Source organism: Bubalus kerabau, chromosome 11, assembly GCF_029407905.1.
Source record: "Bubalus kerabau isolate K-KA32 ecotype Philippines breed swamp buffalo chromosome 11, PCC_UOA_SB_1v2, whole genome shotgun sequence".
Classification (NCBI taxonomy): Eukaryota; Metazoa; Chordata; class Mammalia; order Artiodactyla; family Bovidae; genus Bubalus; species Bubalus kerabau.
The window spans coordinates 28,557,764-28,576,188 of NC_073634.1; the positions used below are offsets into that span (position 1 = coordinate 28,557,764).

At 46.3% G+C, this 18,425-nt stretch overlaps 1 protein-coding gene across 6 annotated transcripts in view; it reads right to left on the bottom strand.

The window, feature by feature from the left end:
* THADA (THADA armadillo repeat containing) overlaps positions 1-18,425 on the bottom strand; it is a 334,534-nt gene that overhangs the window by 42,480 nt on the left and 273,629 nt on the right. For 3 of the 6 annotated variants that reach the window (XM_055539939.1, XM_055539941.1, XM_055539944.1), the window contains 5 exons: positions 14,970-15,349; positions 14,122-14,240; positions 13,636-13,750; positions 11,080-11,233; positions 7,275-7,406 (listed from right to left, as the gene is read on the bottom strand). In XM_055539939.1, the coding sequence (XP_055395914.1) occupies positions 7,275-7,406; positions 11,080-11,233; positions 13,636-13,750; positions 14,122-14,240; positions 14,970-15,349 (900 nt within the window). The remainder of the gene's footprint in view (positions 1-7,274; positions 7,407-11,079; positions 11,234-13,635; positions 13,751-14,121; positions 14,241-14,969; positions 15,350-18,425) is intronic. The other 3 variants (XM_055539943.1, XM_055539942.1, XM_055539940.1) reach the window with 1 other exon arrangement.

Below are 18,425 nucleotides of genomic sequence, written 5' to 3' on the forward strand. Positions count from 1 at the left end.
GCTGTCTGTGACTCAGCACGAAGCCCGTGGGCCTCGGGCTTTGCTGACGGAACGGCCACCGCAGGGCTGCTGTGTAATGTCACAGTGACCCGGTCTCCCTCCCGGCTCGCTCAAGGGCCGGAGCGCGTGAGCCACGTTCACACTCTCATGCGGTCCCTGGGGCTCTGTGTGGTGAAGACAGTGTGGCGTGTCTATGTGTGAGGCGCGGGCGGTGTGTGGAAGGGGGAGGAACACGTCTAGGGGAAAACTGACCAGGCGTCGGCTCTCTTCTTCCTCACCTTGTCCTGGCTGTGTAACTGTTTCCAATTAGCCCGACAAATAAGACTATGACCACCTGCCTCCTGCCTGGTTCTCTCACCTCTGAGTCTCAAGTTCTCTACATCCTACTCCTGTCTACACTCTTCCGCCTCCCTGCTAAGCTCCATCCGTGTTCTCGGATCTCTGTGGCCCTCATGCAGAGCACGGAGGCCCCGGCAGTGTTTCCTGGTTACCCCAGGGCCATGGCCCCGAGTCCCCAGGCTGGCTCCCTGGCCCTGCAGTCTGAGACTCAGACCCAAGAGGTGTGAGTGAGGAAGGACCAAACAGTCTGGTGGGGCTGCCAATTCTTACCCCACAAGCCCCAGACAGTGAGTCATGCACAAAGACGGCCTCTCCAGATTGTCCGAAGCAATGAACACCACGCATAGCGCCCTGGGCCAGTCCTAGCAGGGAGGGTCAGTCTGCCCGTTTTGGAGCTTTGTTGTTTCAAAGGGCACTCTAATATCCTCAGGGAACTCATGACTGATGACGCCCCTACCGACTGGTAGGTGGCCTATTGTGGTGGAAGATCAGCTATCAACACCAACTGAGTACCTACTGTGTACCTAATAGAAGACAGTCTCTAAACTCATGGGCTAGTTGGGAAGATAGAACTAAAGTGTATGAAAGAGCAAATGATAAAAGAGTAGGAAATCAAAGGCTGTTAATAACCAAACTGCTGCAGGAGTTCAGAAAAAGGGGAGATCTTGGAAGGTGAGGGGCATTGCAGAGAAGGTGGGATTTAGGGTGTCATCCCTAAACATTTCTATTTGGCAGAATGAACAGGCATTCTATGATTGCTTTGTGGTGGGGGACATGGTGGAAGGGAGGGATAAGAACTCCTTGGAGCTAGTACTCCAAGGAAAAGAACCACCCATGGCTCATGTCCATGAGGAAACGTGTGCTCGCTTCTCTCTCCATTTCTGTATCTGTCTCTCTTTCCCAAAAGTCCTTTATTCTTTTATAACTCTCTCTTCATAAGAAAGTTTCTGCCTTTTATCTCAGTTATATCTAAAAAAACAAAAACAAAGTTCCTACCACGAAGTCATCATTCTTGAACCTAAACACTGACAGTGGTTTGAGGTCTGGACCTCCTTGTTAACTGGCTTCTTTCTTTTCCTGCATCAACCAAAGCGACTGTTGGGTATCAGAAACTTTTTTTGAATCTCATAAACAGAAACAAGGAAAGGAAGGAGGGCTTCTGAATCAGGTGGCATTCCCTGGCTGAAGCTGGAAGAGGAGGGATAGCCAGAGAAGGTGAGGAGCCTGAGGAGGGTGCTTCAGAAGGCCAGAGCAGGCTCGAGCACCACAGCCTGCCCCCTGCATCTCCTCTGGCTCACAGTGAGCACCCCCTCTGCAAGGTGAGCATGCAGGGTTCCACCTCAGGCCTCTAGATTCAGCCATCTCTGCAGCACCCCTCAGGTCAGACCCTCCGTCCTCTTATCCTAGAGTTTTCAAGTCTGACGCCACTGTATCAAGTGAGACCTAGCAGAGACTGTGTATCAGAGACAAAGGGTTCTACAAAAAAAGGAAAGGCTATGGAAACTGTCATACACAGGATGGATAAATATCAAGGTCCTACTATATAGCAGAGTATCCTGTAATAAACCACAAGGAAAAGAAAATGTCAAGAATATATGTACGTATAACTGAATCACTTTGCTGTATGGCAGAAATTAATACATTATAAATTAACTATACTTCAATAGAATTTTTTTTAAAGGCTATGGAATAACCTCAACTTGCTGAATTTTGGCCATCTTCTACACCTCTGGGTGTGTTGTTTTTCGAAGGTGCCTTTCATCCTCTCCTCCTAAACAGGCGGTTGAAGTTTGTACCTTCACAAGCCTCCCCTGCTGCTTCCACCTAGAACTCTGCCTCACGCAGAGTCACACAAATCTAGTGATTCCAATTTAAACAGTGTCCAGGCTGGGGTTTTTTTTTTTTTTTGCCTCATATGGAAGCGCTTGTTCAAATGAGCTCGGATGTGAAATCCTGGGGTATGAATCTGTAAGACAGAAGTGAGCGAGCTGCTCAGGTGGAAGCAGAGAGCCCGGGAAGTAGGAGCAGCCCGGCGATGGCCTTTAGTGTCTCCTGCATCTGCCATGAGAGCACTTTTCAGAGCATTTCAGGGCTTGATGTCAAGTCAGAGCAGGGGCAGGAGTGAGGTGCAGCCCCACCTGGAGTCCTGACTGAACACTGTCTCTTCCCTCCTGAGAATTTCAATCCCCTCCTCTTGAGTCCCGGGGCTTCCCAGGTGGTGCTAGTGGTACAGAGCCCACCTGCTAATGCAGGAGATGTAAGAGACGCAGGTTCGATTCCGGGAGGAGGGCACGGCAACCCACTCCAGTATTCTTGCCTAGAGAATCCCAAGGATAGAGGAGCCTGTTGGGCTACAGTCCATGGTGTCGCAAAGTGGGACATGATTGAAGTGACTTGGCACGCACGCACACAAGAAACACCACATGCGCCATTTCTTCTGTTCCTCTTAGCATGCTGTGACTGGTGTAGAGGGGAGGGGAGACGATCGGTGGGGCAGGTCCCGCTGATGGGGCTTCCTCACGTCCAAAGCTGAGGGAGCCTCAGGGGTGCTCAGAGTGTTATTAACAGCCGAGGAGTTCCACCTTCCTGGTGACCGTGTGGGGTGCAGCACGTGCTGGAGCACAGTGGAACTCGGCAGGCAAAGAGGTGAACAACAAATCCACCCTCCCGAGGGCTATCTAAACACCAAGTTATTTCCTCCAGGCCTTCCAGAATCATTAACTAATTCACACCACAAACTTCTACCTCAAGCCGGCTGTGTGCATAGTGACTGGTTTCAGGCAGGCCTCTTCCATGCTTTGTGGTGGAGTGCTGGGCCTCCCAGCGGCACTGCGCTGTGTACTGGAGAGGGGAGGACAGAGCCAACAGTGCGTGCTGTTCCTCCAGCAGATAAAGATCCCCCTCTGCCCTCTCATTTTCCATTGCCGACGCTCCAAGGCCTAAGGAATACTCTGTCCCAGATCACGGTGACTGTGGCCTCTACATGCCTTTCCTGATTCCTGGTAGGTTCACTTCCTGGAACGCTCCAGTCCTCCTGCTCTGTCAGTGCCAGAGGCGTGTTCAGGTACCTCCCTTGGACACCTCCCAGGTTTGAAGCCTTGAAGTCAGCTCCGCTTTCCCTTCTCTCCCACCGCCCACGAGCACAGCCCCCAGTCCTCTTGAGTCTACCCCACACTCTCTCCATCCCATCACTGCTGAAGGCAGCTCATGAGGACATTAGCCCACCAGGCCCCTCTGTCCATGGGATTCTCCAGGCAAGAATACTGGAGTGGGTTGCTATTCCCTTCTCCAGGTGATCTTCCCAACCCAGGGATCGAACCTGGGCATCGCAGGCAGATTCTTTACCATCTGAACCACTAGGGAAGCCCGTGGATGCTTGATACCAGCTCCCAGCTGATCTGTCTCACCCTCCACTGACGCGTCTCCAGCCCTGATCCATCTCACATGAGGCTTCTAGAAAGAGCGCCTCAGGTCCACATTCCTGGCAGCATTACTCCTCTGTCTGAACCCTCGCCAGTCTCCCTTCACCTATAGAGAAGGTCTTTGGCCTGGGATTCAAAGCCAAGTGTGGTGGCCGCCCCTGCTTTTCTATCTTTGATTCCTGCTCCGCTTCCCTGGCCTCAGCCTGTGATCTGGCCACACACATCCGCCAGCTGCTCCCCAGAAAGCTCTCAAGTTGCCCTCAACTTCAAGTCTGGCTCCGGCTTTTTCTTCCACGTTGAAATGCTCTCATTTGTGTGCAGCTTATCCCTTGCTTTGGGCAGCTCCACTCTGAGGAACCTCCCCAGGCCCCACAAACAAAATGTACCCCAACTTCTCCACACCCCCAACAGGTTGTCAGTATGAGCACAGAGCTCCTTCTGTCCCTATCCAGCCATCATTTATAGGATGAGATCTCAGCGGCAAGGACTCCTCATGGTTTCTTTCTTTCTTAGGAGGAGAAGAATTAACACTTAGCCTTCTCAAAGAAGCCATTAAGTATTAGCCTCATTTAATATGATTATTTTACTGTGGCACTTTTTAAACCACTGATTTGAGGACAAAATTATGTACATGTATTTTCAAATTCCCTGGTGGCTCGGATGGTAAAGAATCTGCCTGCAATGCTGGAGACTTGGGTTCGATCCCCGGGTTGAGAAGATCCCCTGGAGGAGGGCAAGGCAACCCACTCCAGTGTTCTTGCCTGGAGAATCTCTATGGACAGAGGAGCTTGGCTGGCCATGGTGTCGCAAAGAGTCAGACAAAGCAGTGATGAAGCACAACACACACAGCACATTTTCAAGGTCAGTAAGACCCCCTGGAGAAGGAAATGGCAACCCACTCCAGGATTCTTGCCTAGGAAATACTATGGACAGAGGAGCCTGGTGGGCTATAGTCCCTGGGACCACGCAAGTTGGACACAACTTAGCGATTAAACCACCACCACCCTTTTCAATGTACTTAAGACTCAGTAGTAACAATTAACTTGGAACACCAAAGAGCAAGCCAGTAGCAGAGTATTCTAGAAAACCCCTGTATGTTCAAGGAATGTGAAAACTTAACCATCAGCTGCTTGGTATCCTTGAGAGATGTCAAAACAAGACAATACTGTTCTAGTGAATCAGCTGGCTAAACACTGACTAGAGCAAAAAATCAGGGCGTGGTGCCCAGTTCTCAGTTGCTTTCCATCTAAAGCAGAAAGATGTGCATTTTTTTGCTTAAGAAAACCACGCTGCATTATGGAGGTTCTGTCTAAGCATTGCTATCAGGCAGAACAGAGAACACACGGGGACACGGTGAATGATATCCTCACACAGTGACGTCATGCTGCTGAGACCTCTGAATGCGAGGAATCTGGCTTGGCTTTGAGTATTTTGGATGCAAATTCACTCAAAATGAGTTTTTAAAAAAGGTGGAGGTGGGGCAGGATGTTTTCACATAATTTACGTGAGAGAAGTTACACTGGGGGGTGGAATACCCGACAACCAGGCAGATGATCTATCAATATATATACTGTATTAGTCTTTTCTAGTTGTGGAATTGGATTTTCAAAAAAACATTTTATTTTGAAATAATTTTAAGCATACAGAAAAGATGCAAGTATAGTAACTACTTGTGTTTACTACTTACACACACAATTTTATTTTTTCTGAGCCATTTGAGAGTAAGTGGCAGTCACTGTGCCCTTCTCCACCTTAATATTTCAGATGTCCATTTCCTAAGAATAAAAACACTCTTACAAAACTATTGTACGGTTATCAGATTCAGGAAATTTAATATTGATTTTAATCTACAGACAATATTTCAATGCTGTCAGCTATTCTAATCATTTTCCGTATGGCTTTTCACCCCTCCAGTACAGGATCTGGTTCAGGGTAACATACTACATTTAATCGGTCTAGATTCTTATCTTTTTCGCACCTCAATTTTATAGATCAAGATGGGGAATACAAAGACAAGTAGCCTTTTACATTACTCACCTCTCGAGGCTTTCACACATGGAAGTCTACATGCAAAAGACACTGAATATACAATTCCTGATTTCTATTTCTTGAGAAAAACCAGAAGGAGGGAGCACATAGTAATGAACTTGGAAAAATTCGGAAAGAAATCAAAGTAGTAGGGCAAATACTCTAAAGATTAGGAGAGAAGAAGCCCACTTATGAATTCCAGCATGAAATGATCTTTGCCATGTTTGGTGAGAGGGTCCTATAGTAATCTAGTGAGTATTACATTCTACCAAATGCTTGCTGAGCACTTGCTGGGTGCTCCATGTATCCTTCTAAGGAACATGTATAATTGGAAAAAGGAATAAATCATTCATGGCAGAATTTGGGGTATGAGGAACTCTGAAAGCTTGGGACAGGGATGGGAGAAGGCTGCTTGCACAATGCTCGCAGTGCCAAGCTGAAGGTTTTCCCACTGAGAGGCCAAGCTGATCCTGGCTAAACTTGAGTAGTATCATGGGAGATTACTAACACACTAGCTTCCTCTACATATGCAGAGAAAAGTGACCAGACCATTATAAGAGATGACTCAAGTATGGAGAAGTTCACACATTCCAGAAGAAGCTCCCAGGGGAATGAGGGACCTCGAGTCAGGTACCAACACTATATGGCTGCTTCCCCTCCCATTCTGCTATTCATTAATGTAAACTTCCTTGCTCAGCTTGTGACTACTTGTCTCAAAATGGTGTTCTTCTCCCCTTTGGGATGGCTGGCCCAGAGCTCTTTCCTGAGATCTAGCCCCAAATGCAGGGAATTCAAGTCTACCAGAGCAGTTACCGTCCCATATGGCCATTTGTTTAGAGGCGTCACCTTGCTTCTATTCCACTTAGCCCTGTCCCTTCTACCCAGAGGTCCATTTTCTGTCTTTAGCCTGGAGTTCCCTTTTGCTTCCACAGCACTTGCCCTCACATACAGGTAACCAGCGCCAAGAGCTCTAAAAAAGCTCATATTATGAGCTGAGTGGTTATGAACTCAGAACTACTCATCTAGGCTGCTCCTCTTTCCACTCCCCTCTGGCCTCCTGTCACCACCAAATGAAGAGCCAAGGCATGAGGAGGATCAACTTGAAATGCACGGAGGAACCAAATGATGGATCTGTAATTCCTGGATTATGTAACCACGGAGAAAATTCAGACTTGGCCTTACTTAAAACAGATGACCATGTAACCAACAGAAGGTAAAGCAGTTTTTCTCTATAATGTCCTAGAGGAGATGTCAGCAAACTGTGGCTAGCAGATCAAATCTGGGCAGCCACCTGCTTTTGTAAATAAAGCTTTATTGGAACACAGTCACTTGTTTACCTATTGCTTAGGCTGCTTTCTCACTAAATGGCAGAGTTCAGACAGAGAATGAATGGCCTAAAAGATTCACTCTCTGGCCCTTCACAGAAAATGCGTCAACTCCTGTCCAAGAGCTCTGAGGCATCGAAGAGAGATAAGAACAAAGTACCTGTTGACTGGCGAGTGTTCTCCTGTGACATGGCGGTCATCACAGTTTCCGTGGCTGCATCTCGGACAACTTGCTCCTCACTCTGCAGGAGGGTGAGGACACATTTCCAGAGAGCAAGCGTATCCTGCAGTCCTAAGAAGGCCAAAAAGAATTCAGATTACCTAGGATGCAATCTACAGGCTGGCACAAATAACTGCTTCAAATCTGGTACTGAATGAGTTATTCCTTTTTTTGTGGGTATTGCAAGGAAGGGAGACCTGACAGTCAGATAAAACAGGAACAGTGAGGACCCTAAGGGGGCAGGTTTGGAAATGTCCTTTGGAATAGGAAAGGCTTTTGGAGGCCCCAGGCAAGGCCCTCAGAGAAGGTATGACCTGGCTGACTCAGGCCTAGCTGTCCACAATGACTCATATTTCTCAGGAATGAAACTTTATGCCTCACGAGTGCTCTGGGGAAACTAGCCAAGTGTTGATCTGAGTGACTGTTTGAGCTTATAAATTCTGAAAGCAAAGTTTCAATCAAGATTATGCTTGGGGGGGGAGGGGGCAGCAAGAACTGAAAAAAGCAAAGAGCCACGATATAGGCTGCACCATGTCCTGACCGCCGCCGCCCCCTGGGCAGGGACCCTGTCAAGTCCACATGCCTGGTGCTGCTGGGGACCACAGAGAAGGATCAGAGAGCGTCTGCCCTTGAGCGACCGAAGTGGACATCAGGTGGAGAACACACGGTGAGGGGAAGGCAGGGCTGGGAACGCGTGGCTGTGACTCACCACAGAGGCAAGGTCCCTGGGGCTGGTGTAAGGGAGGTGGGCTGCATGAGAGTGGGAAGGGGCGGGGCCTCAGAGGAAGGAGGCATGCTGCCCAGGTGGGGTGGGCCGCCAGGAAGACCACCACTCACCATCCCCTGCCTGCTTAGTGGGGAACCAACTCTGCCCTGAGAACTCTCCTTATCCTACTCTCTCCCACATCCGTCCACAACTGCCACCAACGATTCAGTCATTCCAAGAATAGTAATGACTCCCTCTGGGGTTTGTGCTCTCTGGTCTGTTATAAATCTGGCTTTAAATTTTACTCTTTCCTTTTTTTTTTTTTTGGAGTTGAATATTATTTCATTCATTTTTTTCTTTTTATTTATGATTTTTATTTTTTTAACTGGAGGATAATTGCTTTACAATAATACTGTGTTTCTGCTGTACAACAACACAAATCAGCTTAAGGACACATATATCCCCTCCCTCCTGAGCCTCCCCTCCATCCCACTACTCTAGGTGGTCACAGAGCACCGAGCCAAATTCCCTGTATTATATAGCAGCTTCTCCCTAGCTATCTGTTTTACACATGGTAGTATATATATGGGGCTTCCCAGATGGTGATAGTGGTAAAGAACCTGCCTGCCAATGCAAGAGACTTAAGAGATGCTGGTTCAGTCCCTGGGTTGTGACGATCCCCTGGAGGAGGGGACGGCAACCCACTCCAGTATTCTTGCCTGCAGAATCCATGGACAGAGGAGCCTGGTGGGCTATAGTCCATAGGATCGCAGAGTTGGGAACAACCGAAGCAACTCAGCAGGCACGCACACAGTGTATATATGTCAACGCTACTCTCTCAAGAATCTATCCATTCTATTTGTTCTTGGGTTTCAAATTTTCCCTTCTTAATATTTTCTTATACCCTGAAAGTCCTCGATCTTTCCTCTTTAGTCCATTTCAATTTTGCTTTCTCCTTAAACAACTTTGGTCTGTCCTTCACTTGTCTCCATGCACTTTTATGTCTTCTGCTTCTCAGTTCTGTATCTGTTTTTCATGTTATTGCAGGCCATCAGCTACCACCGACCTCCTTCCTCATTGCCTGTAATGCTCTAACCAGCTCCAGCAATTCATGATGAACTAATGGCTTTTGCCCAGGACTCAATTTCACTCAGGAATTCTATATTATTCCATATACAGTTTCCTGACATGAACTTGGGTTAGAACAGCCAAAGTCACCCGGAAAATGTGCTGCAAAATGATATTATCCTCCCTGGAGAAGTGTCACCGAAGTATATAAACCTTGGCTCTTATTCTTCTGGGTCCAATGATTAAACAAAAATGGTAGCAGCTCCCCTTTTAAGTTCCCCTGTGGGTGTGAAAAAAATGCCTAAAAGTCACTTAGAAGAAAGATTTAAGAAGATACCAAAGACAACTGTTCCTCAGAGAGATCCAGGGACATGAGACACTTGATTGGTTTGAACTCTGATAACACTTAAAATTTGAAACTCACCATCTGAAAAAGCAATTCTCTCTTTTATTCTGAAAATGTTTTCTCCACAACTATACTAAAAGCTCCCTGGATGCAGGGACCATGATTTATTCTCCAGGGCTGGGCATGGAGGAGGAGTACAAAAACAGAATTCCAGTAACGGATGGAAGAGAATCCCAGTGTGGTTAATGTGAGTGTAAGATGGCAGGAGAGGGGCAGGGTCAGTACTGAGACTTTGCTCTGGGTCCTGAGTTTTCCATTTATGAAACCCTATGTTTAAAACAAAACAAAATGGTTGAATCCCTTCCTTGTTCACCTGAAACTATCACAACATTGCCTCTTAATCAGCTATACCCCGATACAAAATAAAAAGTTAAAAAAAAGAAAAAACAAAACACTACAATCTGAAAAAATATCTTCAAGTGAAAACAAAAACCCCTATGCTTTTTTAATTCCTTTGGATTTCCTAAAGCTTGGTTTTCTCAACCTCCATTGATATGATGCTCTTTCCTAATTATTACTCTTGAATGATAGGGGGTAACAGTGAGGAAAGAGACAAGAACGTGGACAATATAGTTGGAACTGTACATCCGTCTGATTTCAAAATATCTCTACCTTTCTTTCCCAAAGATGCCTTAAACCTTTTTATTTTATTTTTTGGCCATGCTGTGCAGCATGTAGAAAATTCCATCACCGGGGACAGAACCTGTGTCCCCTGTAGTGGAAGCATGGAGTCTTAACCACTGGACCGCCAGGAATCCCAAAGATGCTTTAAACTTAAAACTACTTTCCGGGAAATGAACTTTCTTTCATTTCAATGAACACTCATTCATAGCAATCTTTCCAGTCACTTAAGCCAGAAACCTGGAAGTCACCCTTGACTGTTCCCTTTAGAGTAACCTCAACACCAAGTCCTGCTGAGTCTCCTTCCTAAATGCCTTCAAGCCTGGCCTTTTCTCTTCCTCAAGGCTACTCTTCACTCTCACCCATTCATTTCTCATCAGGATCACTCCAACAGGCTTCCTGAGAGGGGTGATAGTTAGGCTGTCTTGAAAGACAAAGAGAAGTCAGTCAAGCAGCAGTTTGTTTAGAGAACTATTCCCTGCTGATGACGCATGGGGCCTGGGGGCTGGTGAGGAAGAAGAAGTGGCCAGGGCATGGAAGAGGAAGGGCCTTCTGAGCCAGGCTAAAGAGTATTTAGGTTTCATCCTGAAGGCAATGGGCACCCACTCAAAGGCTTCAAGCAGTGGAGGGAAATGCTCAGATCTGTATTTCAGAAAGACCACAGAGGGCTCTTGGAAGCATAAGGAGAATGGCTTGGGGGACAAGACTAAAAAAAAAAAGAGGCCAGTTAGGAAGCTGTTGGTGAAAAGTAATTAGAGTAGGAATGGAGAGGATGGGAATATCGTTCAAAGATATAAAGGTACGGTGCATGCTGCCATCTTTCATCTTTCATCCTCCCTTCTTTTGTAACCTAGAGCATCTATTCACATTTTTTTAGTGTATTTGGTACAATGGATGCCGCATCCCTCCCCAGCCCCCGCCAGACAGCAGCTCAGTGCACTTACCGAGAATGGGTTGGGGGTTGGTGAGGAAAAATGGTGCAGTGCTGGCAAGAACTTCAGCAGCAGCCCGCCTGGACTCTGTGGGCAGATGATCTCCACAGGAAGAGACAACCAACTGAACCCACTGCTGCAGGCTGGGGGCCACCAAGTCTCTGGTCTGAAAGTACAAAGTGTACGTACACTAATTCAGAAGAGGCAACATGAGCAGACAGGGAATTAGGGATGAGAACATAGCGTATACCACACTGGATCTGCAAGTTAGCTCTCAGCGCAGGAGAAAGGAAGAAAGGTTTATTAGCTGCTTTTCCATTCCAACTAGGGAGAAAAAAACAACTCCAGGGAAGGAAATGTGATCCTTCAGTAATGTGGAGTCGCTGTAATGAGAGAACAAGTTCCAGGAGTCTTTTCGGATGCAAATCAGGTTATTAGAACACTGATGTATTTGATAGCTTTGGTAAAGACAAAACTTCTGGGAGAAGACTGTGGCAGTCAATACCTGTTGTCCCCCAAACCAGATTCTCTATCTTTAGTAACAGAAGCCTAGATTTTTGCCTGGGCATGTGGGTACTCAGCTGAAGACTACATTTCCCAGGTTCCCTTGTGTTGGGGCATAACTTGTGTTTAAGTTCTGACTAATAAGATGCCATTAAAAGTGGCATCTGTGCAATTTTAGGTCATATGTAAGGAAACAGGTGTGACCCTCACATCCTGGGTTTCTCCTTCCTGCTAGTTTAATGAAGACAAGGTGATGGGAGCTGCCGCAACTATCTGGGACCTTAGAATGGAAGCTATGCTAAGGACAGCAGAACAAGGTAGAAGGGTCTGGGGGGTCAATACTGTCGAGTCACTCTCTGTTTTGGATTGCTTCTTTCTGGTTTAAGCCACTGTATTTCTGAGTTTCTGTTACATTTAAAGCAGCATCCTAACCAACATTATTGTTAAAACAAAACCCTATTGTTGTTTCTTTATCAGTCAGTTCAGTTCAGTCGCTCAGTCCTGTCCGACTCCTTGCAACCCCATGAATCGCAGCACGCCAGGCCTCCCTGTCCATCACCAACTCCCGGAGTTCACTCAGACTCACGTCCATCGAGTCGGTGATGCCATCCAGCCATCTCATCCTCTGTCGTCCCCTTCTCCTCCTGCCCCCAATCCCTCCCAGCAACAGGGTCTTTTCCAATGAGTCAACTCTTCTTTTTAGTAACATCTAATATTGAGATATGCATAGCATATAATTCACCCTTTTAAATACATAGTTCAATGATTTTTAGTACATTCACAGATATGTGTGTACCACCACCACCAGAGTCAATTTTAGAACATTTTAATCAGCAAAAAGAGAAGCCCTGTATCCTTTAGTTATCACCCCCATCCTGTCAGCTCCCCCTCTCCCCACCCCTAAACCATTAGTCTATTTTCTATCTTTATGGATTTGTCTGTTCTGGACATTGCATATAAATTGAATCATACAGATGGCCAACAGGCACACGAAAAGATGCTCAATACCACTATTAGAGAAATGCAAATCGAAACTACAGTGAGGTATCACCTCACACCAATTAGAATGGCTATCATTAAAAAGTCTACAAATATTAAATGCTGAAGGGGGTGTGGAGAAAAGGGAATCCTCCTATACTGTTGGTAGGAATGTAAATTGGTAAGGCCACTATGCAGAACAATATGGAGGTTCCTTAAAAAATTAAAAATAGAGCTGCCATTGATCCTACAACTCCATTCCTAGTCATATATCAGAAGAAAACTCTAATTCAAAACGATACATGCACCCCAGTGTGCACAGCAGCACTATTTACATTAGGCAGGACATGGAGGCAACCTAAGTACCCATCAACTTTATCCACAATAAAGATGTGGTGTATATACACAATGGAATGTTACTCAGCCCAGAAAAAGAAAAAAATGCAATTTGTGGCATCATGGATGGACTTAGAGATTATTATATTAATGAAGTAAGTCAGACAGAGAATGGAGAAGGCAATGGCAACCCACTCTGGTACTCTTGCCTGGAAAATCCCATGGGCGGAGGAGCCTGGTAGGCTGCAGTCCATGGGGTTGCTAGGAGTCAGACACGACTGAGTGACTTCACTTTCACTTTTCTTTCATGCATTGGAGAAGGAAATGGCAACCCACTCCAGTGTTCTTGCCTGGAGAATCCCAGGGACGGGGGAGCCTGGTGAGCTGCCGTCTATGGGGTCGCACAGAGTTGGACACGACTGAAGCGACTTAGCAGCAGCAACAGACAGAGAAAGACAAATATCACTTATATGTGAAATCTTAAAAAATAACATGAATGGATTATAGAGTCACCCTCATGGACTTTAATCAAATGTGCCCAGAACAAAAGAAGAGAAATGCTAAACAAGGTGCTCACAGAATTCTTCTCAAGTTATAACCAAAGTGAAAAATCAACATGAACAATGTTCTTGCAGAAGCTACACACCCGTGCCACAGATTTTGCCTGTGGGATGATGTACTTTTACTGACACCCTCCAGGGAAGTCAGAGAACAGAAATCTAGCCCCTAGCACAGGGGAATCAACCTTACCTCGTCACACATCTGCATGTGGTGGGCAATCACTTTGGAGGTGAGTCTCAGAGCTTCACTTTGAATTTCAGACCTAGAAAGGTGAGCCAGAAGACATTCCAAAGAAAAAATCACCCTGAAATTAATATAGTACTGTAAGGCAAGTACACTTCAATAAATATACAATTATGAAAATAAGTAAAATCAATCAATCAAAAAATATATATATATATATGGTTTTTGCAGACAGTCTGTACTCCATGTGGCTGTGAAGACTGGAAATCTCTACCTCGTGGCTACACAAATGCTTCTGGAAGCAATTACCTTTTGGTAATTAATGGGAAACTCTGACATCATTCTATTGCTTGGGCTGAGAACACAGCCTGACACTTAGAAAGAAATACAAGACCTGAGTCCTTAGGCCAGGGCTGCGCTCAGGTTCATCACATAAATAACTGACGGGACCACGGGTGGTACCAAGTTTGCATGGGGAGCACTGGGGCAAACCTTTCATGGGAAGCAAGATCCATCGTCCAGATCAGGAACTCCTTTGAGCTGAGATGGACACGGTCCTCTGTCTGAGGGAGCCACTCACTGGGGTCCAGGCAATGGAGAATTTTCAGTATCTATGTGAGCCAGACCCAGGGAAAACAAACAAACACACAAACACCTCAGAAAAAAGCCTTCAGAATCTAAATAAAATAATCACTTGTTTGGATAAGGAAGTCTAGCTCTCAGAAAGCTCCCACTGTCTTCTTTTTTTCCCCCTTAACAGCTTTGAGAGAACAAGACAGCTGGGAGCAGTAGCATAGTGAGATCAGAGGCTAGACGCCATATTCCTAGGTCAGCGCCCTTTCCTTTAAAATTTTTTTTTTTTAATTTCTGACCATACCACTAGGCATATGCAATCTTAGCTCCCGGCCAGGGATCAAACCCACGCCCCCGCATGGAAGCGTGGAGTCTTGACCACTGGACCACCAGGGAAGTCCCAGTGCCCTTTCCTTTTGATTGTGCTTTCCAGGCAACCATCTGCCCCTAAAGAGCCGTGTCAGCAGAGACTTACCCGTTAGTACACTCTATAGCCAATTTTCAATGCTCTGTCTCCGTGGGCACTGAGTGGCTTACTCTCTCAATCTCTGCTTTGGTTAATCTCTGTTGGCAATACCATTATCATCAAACACTTTTCTTAGTGCCCTTTTATTGTGCAAACAGAGTCCTTGCCCTTTGGATGCTGAATTTCCTTCCTATCCTGGAGACGCCACACCCAGTCCTGCCTCATGACCTTACTACTTGAGTGGGGCTCGCCAAAAAGTGTGGGGAGAGGAAAGTGTACCCGTCAGTACACGAGCCTTTACCTTGCAGAGGCATTCTGGGTGATTTTCCTTCAGCACCAATGTCAAGAATGTCCCTCCCATATTCCACAGTAAGGGCGGCAGTCCCTTCTCTCCCAGAGCAGAGGCTGCTGTTGAGAACCTTTCTAGCAGGGCTTCCAGCATGAGCAGGCGCACTTCAGGGAAGGAAGACTCCAACAGCTGAGAGAAGGAGATGGGAACATCCCTGTTCTGCTCTCCAGCCTGGGCCGCTACTGCCCACACTGCAGCGATGGCCAGTTTGGTGAGGCTCTGGAGATACTGGGGCTGGCCTGGCACCGTGTAGGTATAGGGGAACCCTGTTATCAGCTCTGATCCCAAGATGATCCTTCTGACTTCCTCCCAGAAGCCAAGATGCTCCAGAACTAAAAAAACAGAAAGGCAAATTAAAAGAGATGATCACTTTATTCAGGGGTCCACAAAGGACATGGGAGAACATGCAAGGCTCTGGATACCCTGGGCAAAACTGCCAGACCTCCTTCCTGAGTAGATTTCATATAAACCATGTAAGAAGTGACAAGGCCACTAAGATTCAGAATTCTGGCCCTGAAGTACTTTCTATTCAGGCAAAATAATTCCCTCCGTACCACCCCAGGGTCACAGAAGGCATTCGTATCAGAAAATGCATTCCTGGTACCTTTCCCTAACATCCAATACATACAAACTCCGTGACCTCTTGTATCACCAAGTCTCAAAGCTGAGCAGGATAAAAGAACGTCTAGTCCAAGCTCCCTGCAGGGGCTAGATCCTCTCAACAGCACTTTTTCTCAGAGGCTCTTGGTGGAACCCAACAGGGACTGGGAGCTCACGAGACAGACTGTTTCACTGTTTAGTAGATCTAATTGTCCCAAAGTTGTTTTTGGAGTTTCCACTGAGTGGCCCAATTCTGCATTATCAGGTCCCCAGCGAGCCCTTTAGGCATCTGAATAGTTCTTGTATCCCATCTGTGTTCTCCACGTGAAACACTCCTACTGCCTTCAACTAGTTCCAGATGATGGGGTCCACCCTCTCTCACTATTCTGAGCCCCCTTCCTTTGGACACGCCTCATGCCCTCTTCAGGCAGGGCCCCAGAGAAGGGAACACGGCTCCCTCGTGGTCTGAGCAGAAGGACTGCTCCTTTCCCTCTTCTGACATGAGGCTGCTGCAGTTGTATGACACCAGTGGCTCATGCGGACCATGAAGTCAACTGAAACTGCAGGCTTTTCTTTTTCACATGGTCTGCTGACCGTGATGAGTCACCCATCTCCCACTTTGTACTACTCAGGACTCAGATCAAGACTTCTTTTCTTTGTTTATTTGCTTTAAACCCAAATGGATACCTGTTAAATTTTATCTCCCTGTTGTAATTTTGTACCCTGCCTTTTAGATTGCCAAGATCTTTTTGTAGCCTCAGTTCTGATCACAAATACTTACTATCTGCTTACTGTGTGCTGGGTGCTAAGTAAAATAAGAACACTGCCTTTAGGGAGTTTAGTATTTTAGTTGGAGAAAGAGAAATGAATGACTAGGTGATTCCAATATAGTAGTGGAAGTCTTAAAGAGGAAGAAAGAGGAAAATGCATTGGAACCGCCAAAGGTTCAAAGGCATAACATGGAATGGACCATGTGGGGAACGATAGGCAGTTTGATCTCAGCACAGAATTCAAGGTGGGGAACATAGTGACTAGAAAGCAACGTGGCCAGGATGTAGAAAACCTCCTAGGCCATGTGAAGGAACCTACACATTCTTCTGCAGCGAAGGGGATGCCACTGAGGGGTTATTTTAAGCAACAAGATCAAGTGCACATGTTCACTGAACTGTTTTTATTGCTAAGAGGGCAATATTAGAAGCAAACAGACAAGCTGAACAACTGCTGTGGTCGTGGAGGAGAGAAAGGATGAAGTAAGGAAGAGAAAGGGAGAAGATGTATTTTACCTGCTGCCAAAAAGCTTCAAAACTGATGGGAGGATAAAAACAACTACGAAAACGGCAAAATGCTTGGTGCCCTAAACTCACTAGGGAAGGGCTGGTAACTGCTGAGTATTAATGTGCCAGGCACTATAAAATATCACATACCCATCTTTTAATGAATGAATAATAATTACATTTAGAATTGGTGGCTCAGATGGTAAAGAATCTGCCTGGAATGTGGGAGACCCAGGTTCAATTGTGGATCGGGAAGATCCCATTGAGAAGGAAATGGCAGAGAAGCCTGGTGGGCTATAGTCTGTGGGGTCACAAAGAGCTGGACACAACTGAATCTTTGTCTTCTTAGAGTTGACACTAGCTGAGTATTACTCTAAGCACTTTAATAAGTACTAACTCATTTAATGAAATAGGCACTATTATGATTCCTTGGTATTTTACAGATGAGTTACTTGCCCATGGTCGCACAGGAAATAGTAGGTAAAGGAAATACAAAAGCCATAAGAATGACCAAAAGGAATGCAACATACACTTACTTTCTATTAGAAGAAGTAAAAAAAACAAAAAGTGGTGGGGGAGCTTTCAGGAGGGAACACAATTTAAGATGGGCATTGAGGCTGCCCAGAGGTGCCTGCCTGGAAGAGGAAAGGGCAGTTGCTGGGGTGGGAGAGCCGGGAGAGGGTAGATAAAGGGAGGCAGGCAGATGCTTCACTGAATTAACCAGTCAACAGAGGAGCAGCGGGGGAGGTTCCATCAGAGTGACAAGCTAGGAAACTATCAGATGACATTCACGTAGGTGCTTTCTCCAAACCGCTGGTTAGAAATACTCTTTGTTCTGCAGAAAGACCCAGTGAGGGATCCTAAAGCAGAGTTTCTCAAACTTGAGTGAGCATCAGAACCACCTGGAGGACTTGTTAAACCACAGAGCACTGCTTGGGCCTCACCCCCAAAGTTTCTGATCCAGGATGGTTGGGGCGGGTACCAGGAATCTGAATTTCCAACAAGTTCCCAGCTGATGCTGCCGCTGCTGCCAGGTACTTCGAAAACCACTGCCTTCAGGTGATGGCTCTTAACCAGAAGTTATTAAAACCACACATGCCCCGATCCCATCTTTGTAGACTCCAATTCGGTTGGTTTGGAATTAGCCAACAGGTAATTCCGCTCTGTCTCCCAGCAGAGAACCACACTCCTAAGCTATGACTTTCATAGGGGTTCACAGGGTTTGGAGGGGGGGTGCACGGTGGGTAGATATGGGCTGCAGTTCCATAGAGCACAACTGATTCCAGCCCAGTACTTCACCATAGTGAAGAACTAGAAAATTCACTGCCCGCGTTTTCTGTTATCAATAAAAACATCAAAGGAGGGGAAATCCCCAAGAATTCAAAAGAATGAATAAGCTCTAGAAAGGTCCCTCACAGGCAGGCTTTCAACACTGGGTCATTATATACCTGTTCTGTTCCAGCTCCTAGTCCACCAGACTCCTCTGTCCATGGAATTCTCCAGGCAAGAATACTGGAGCAGGTTGCTATTTCCT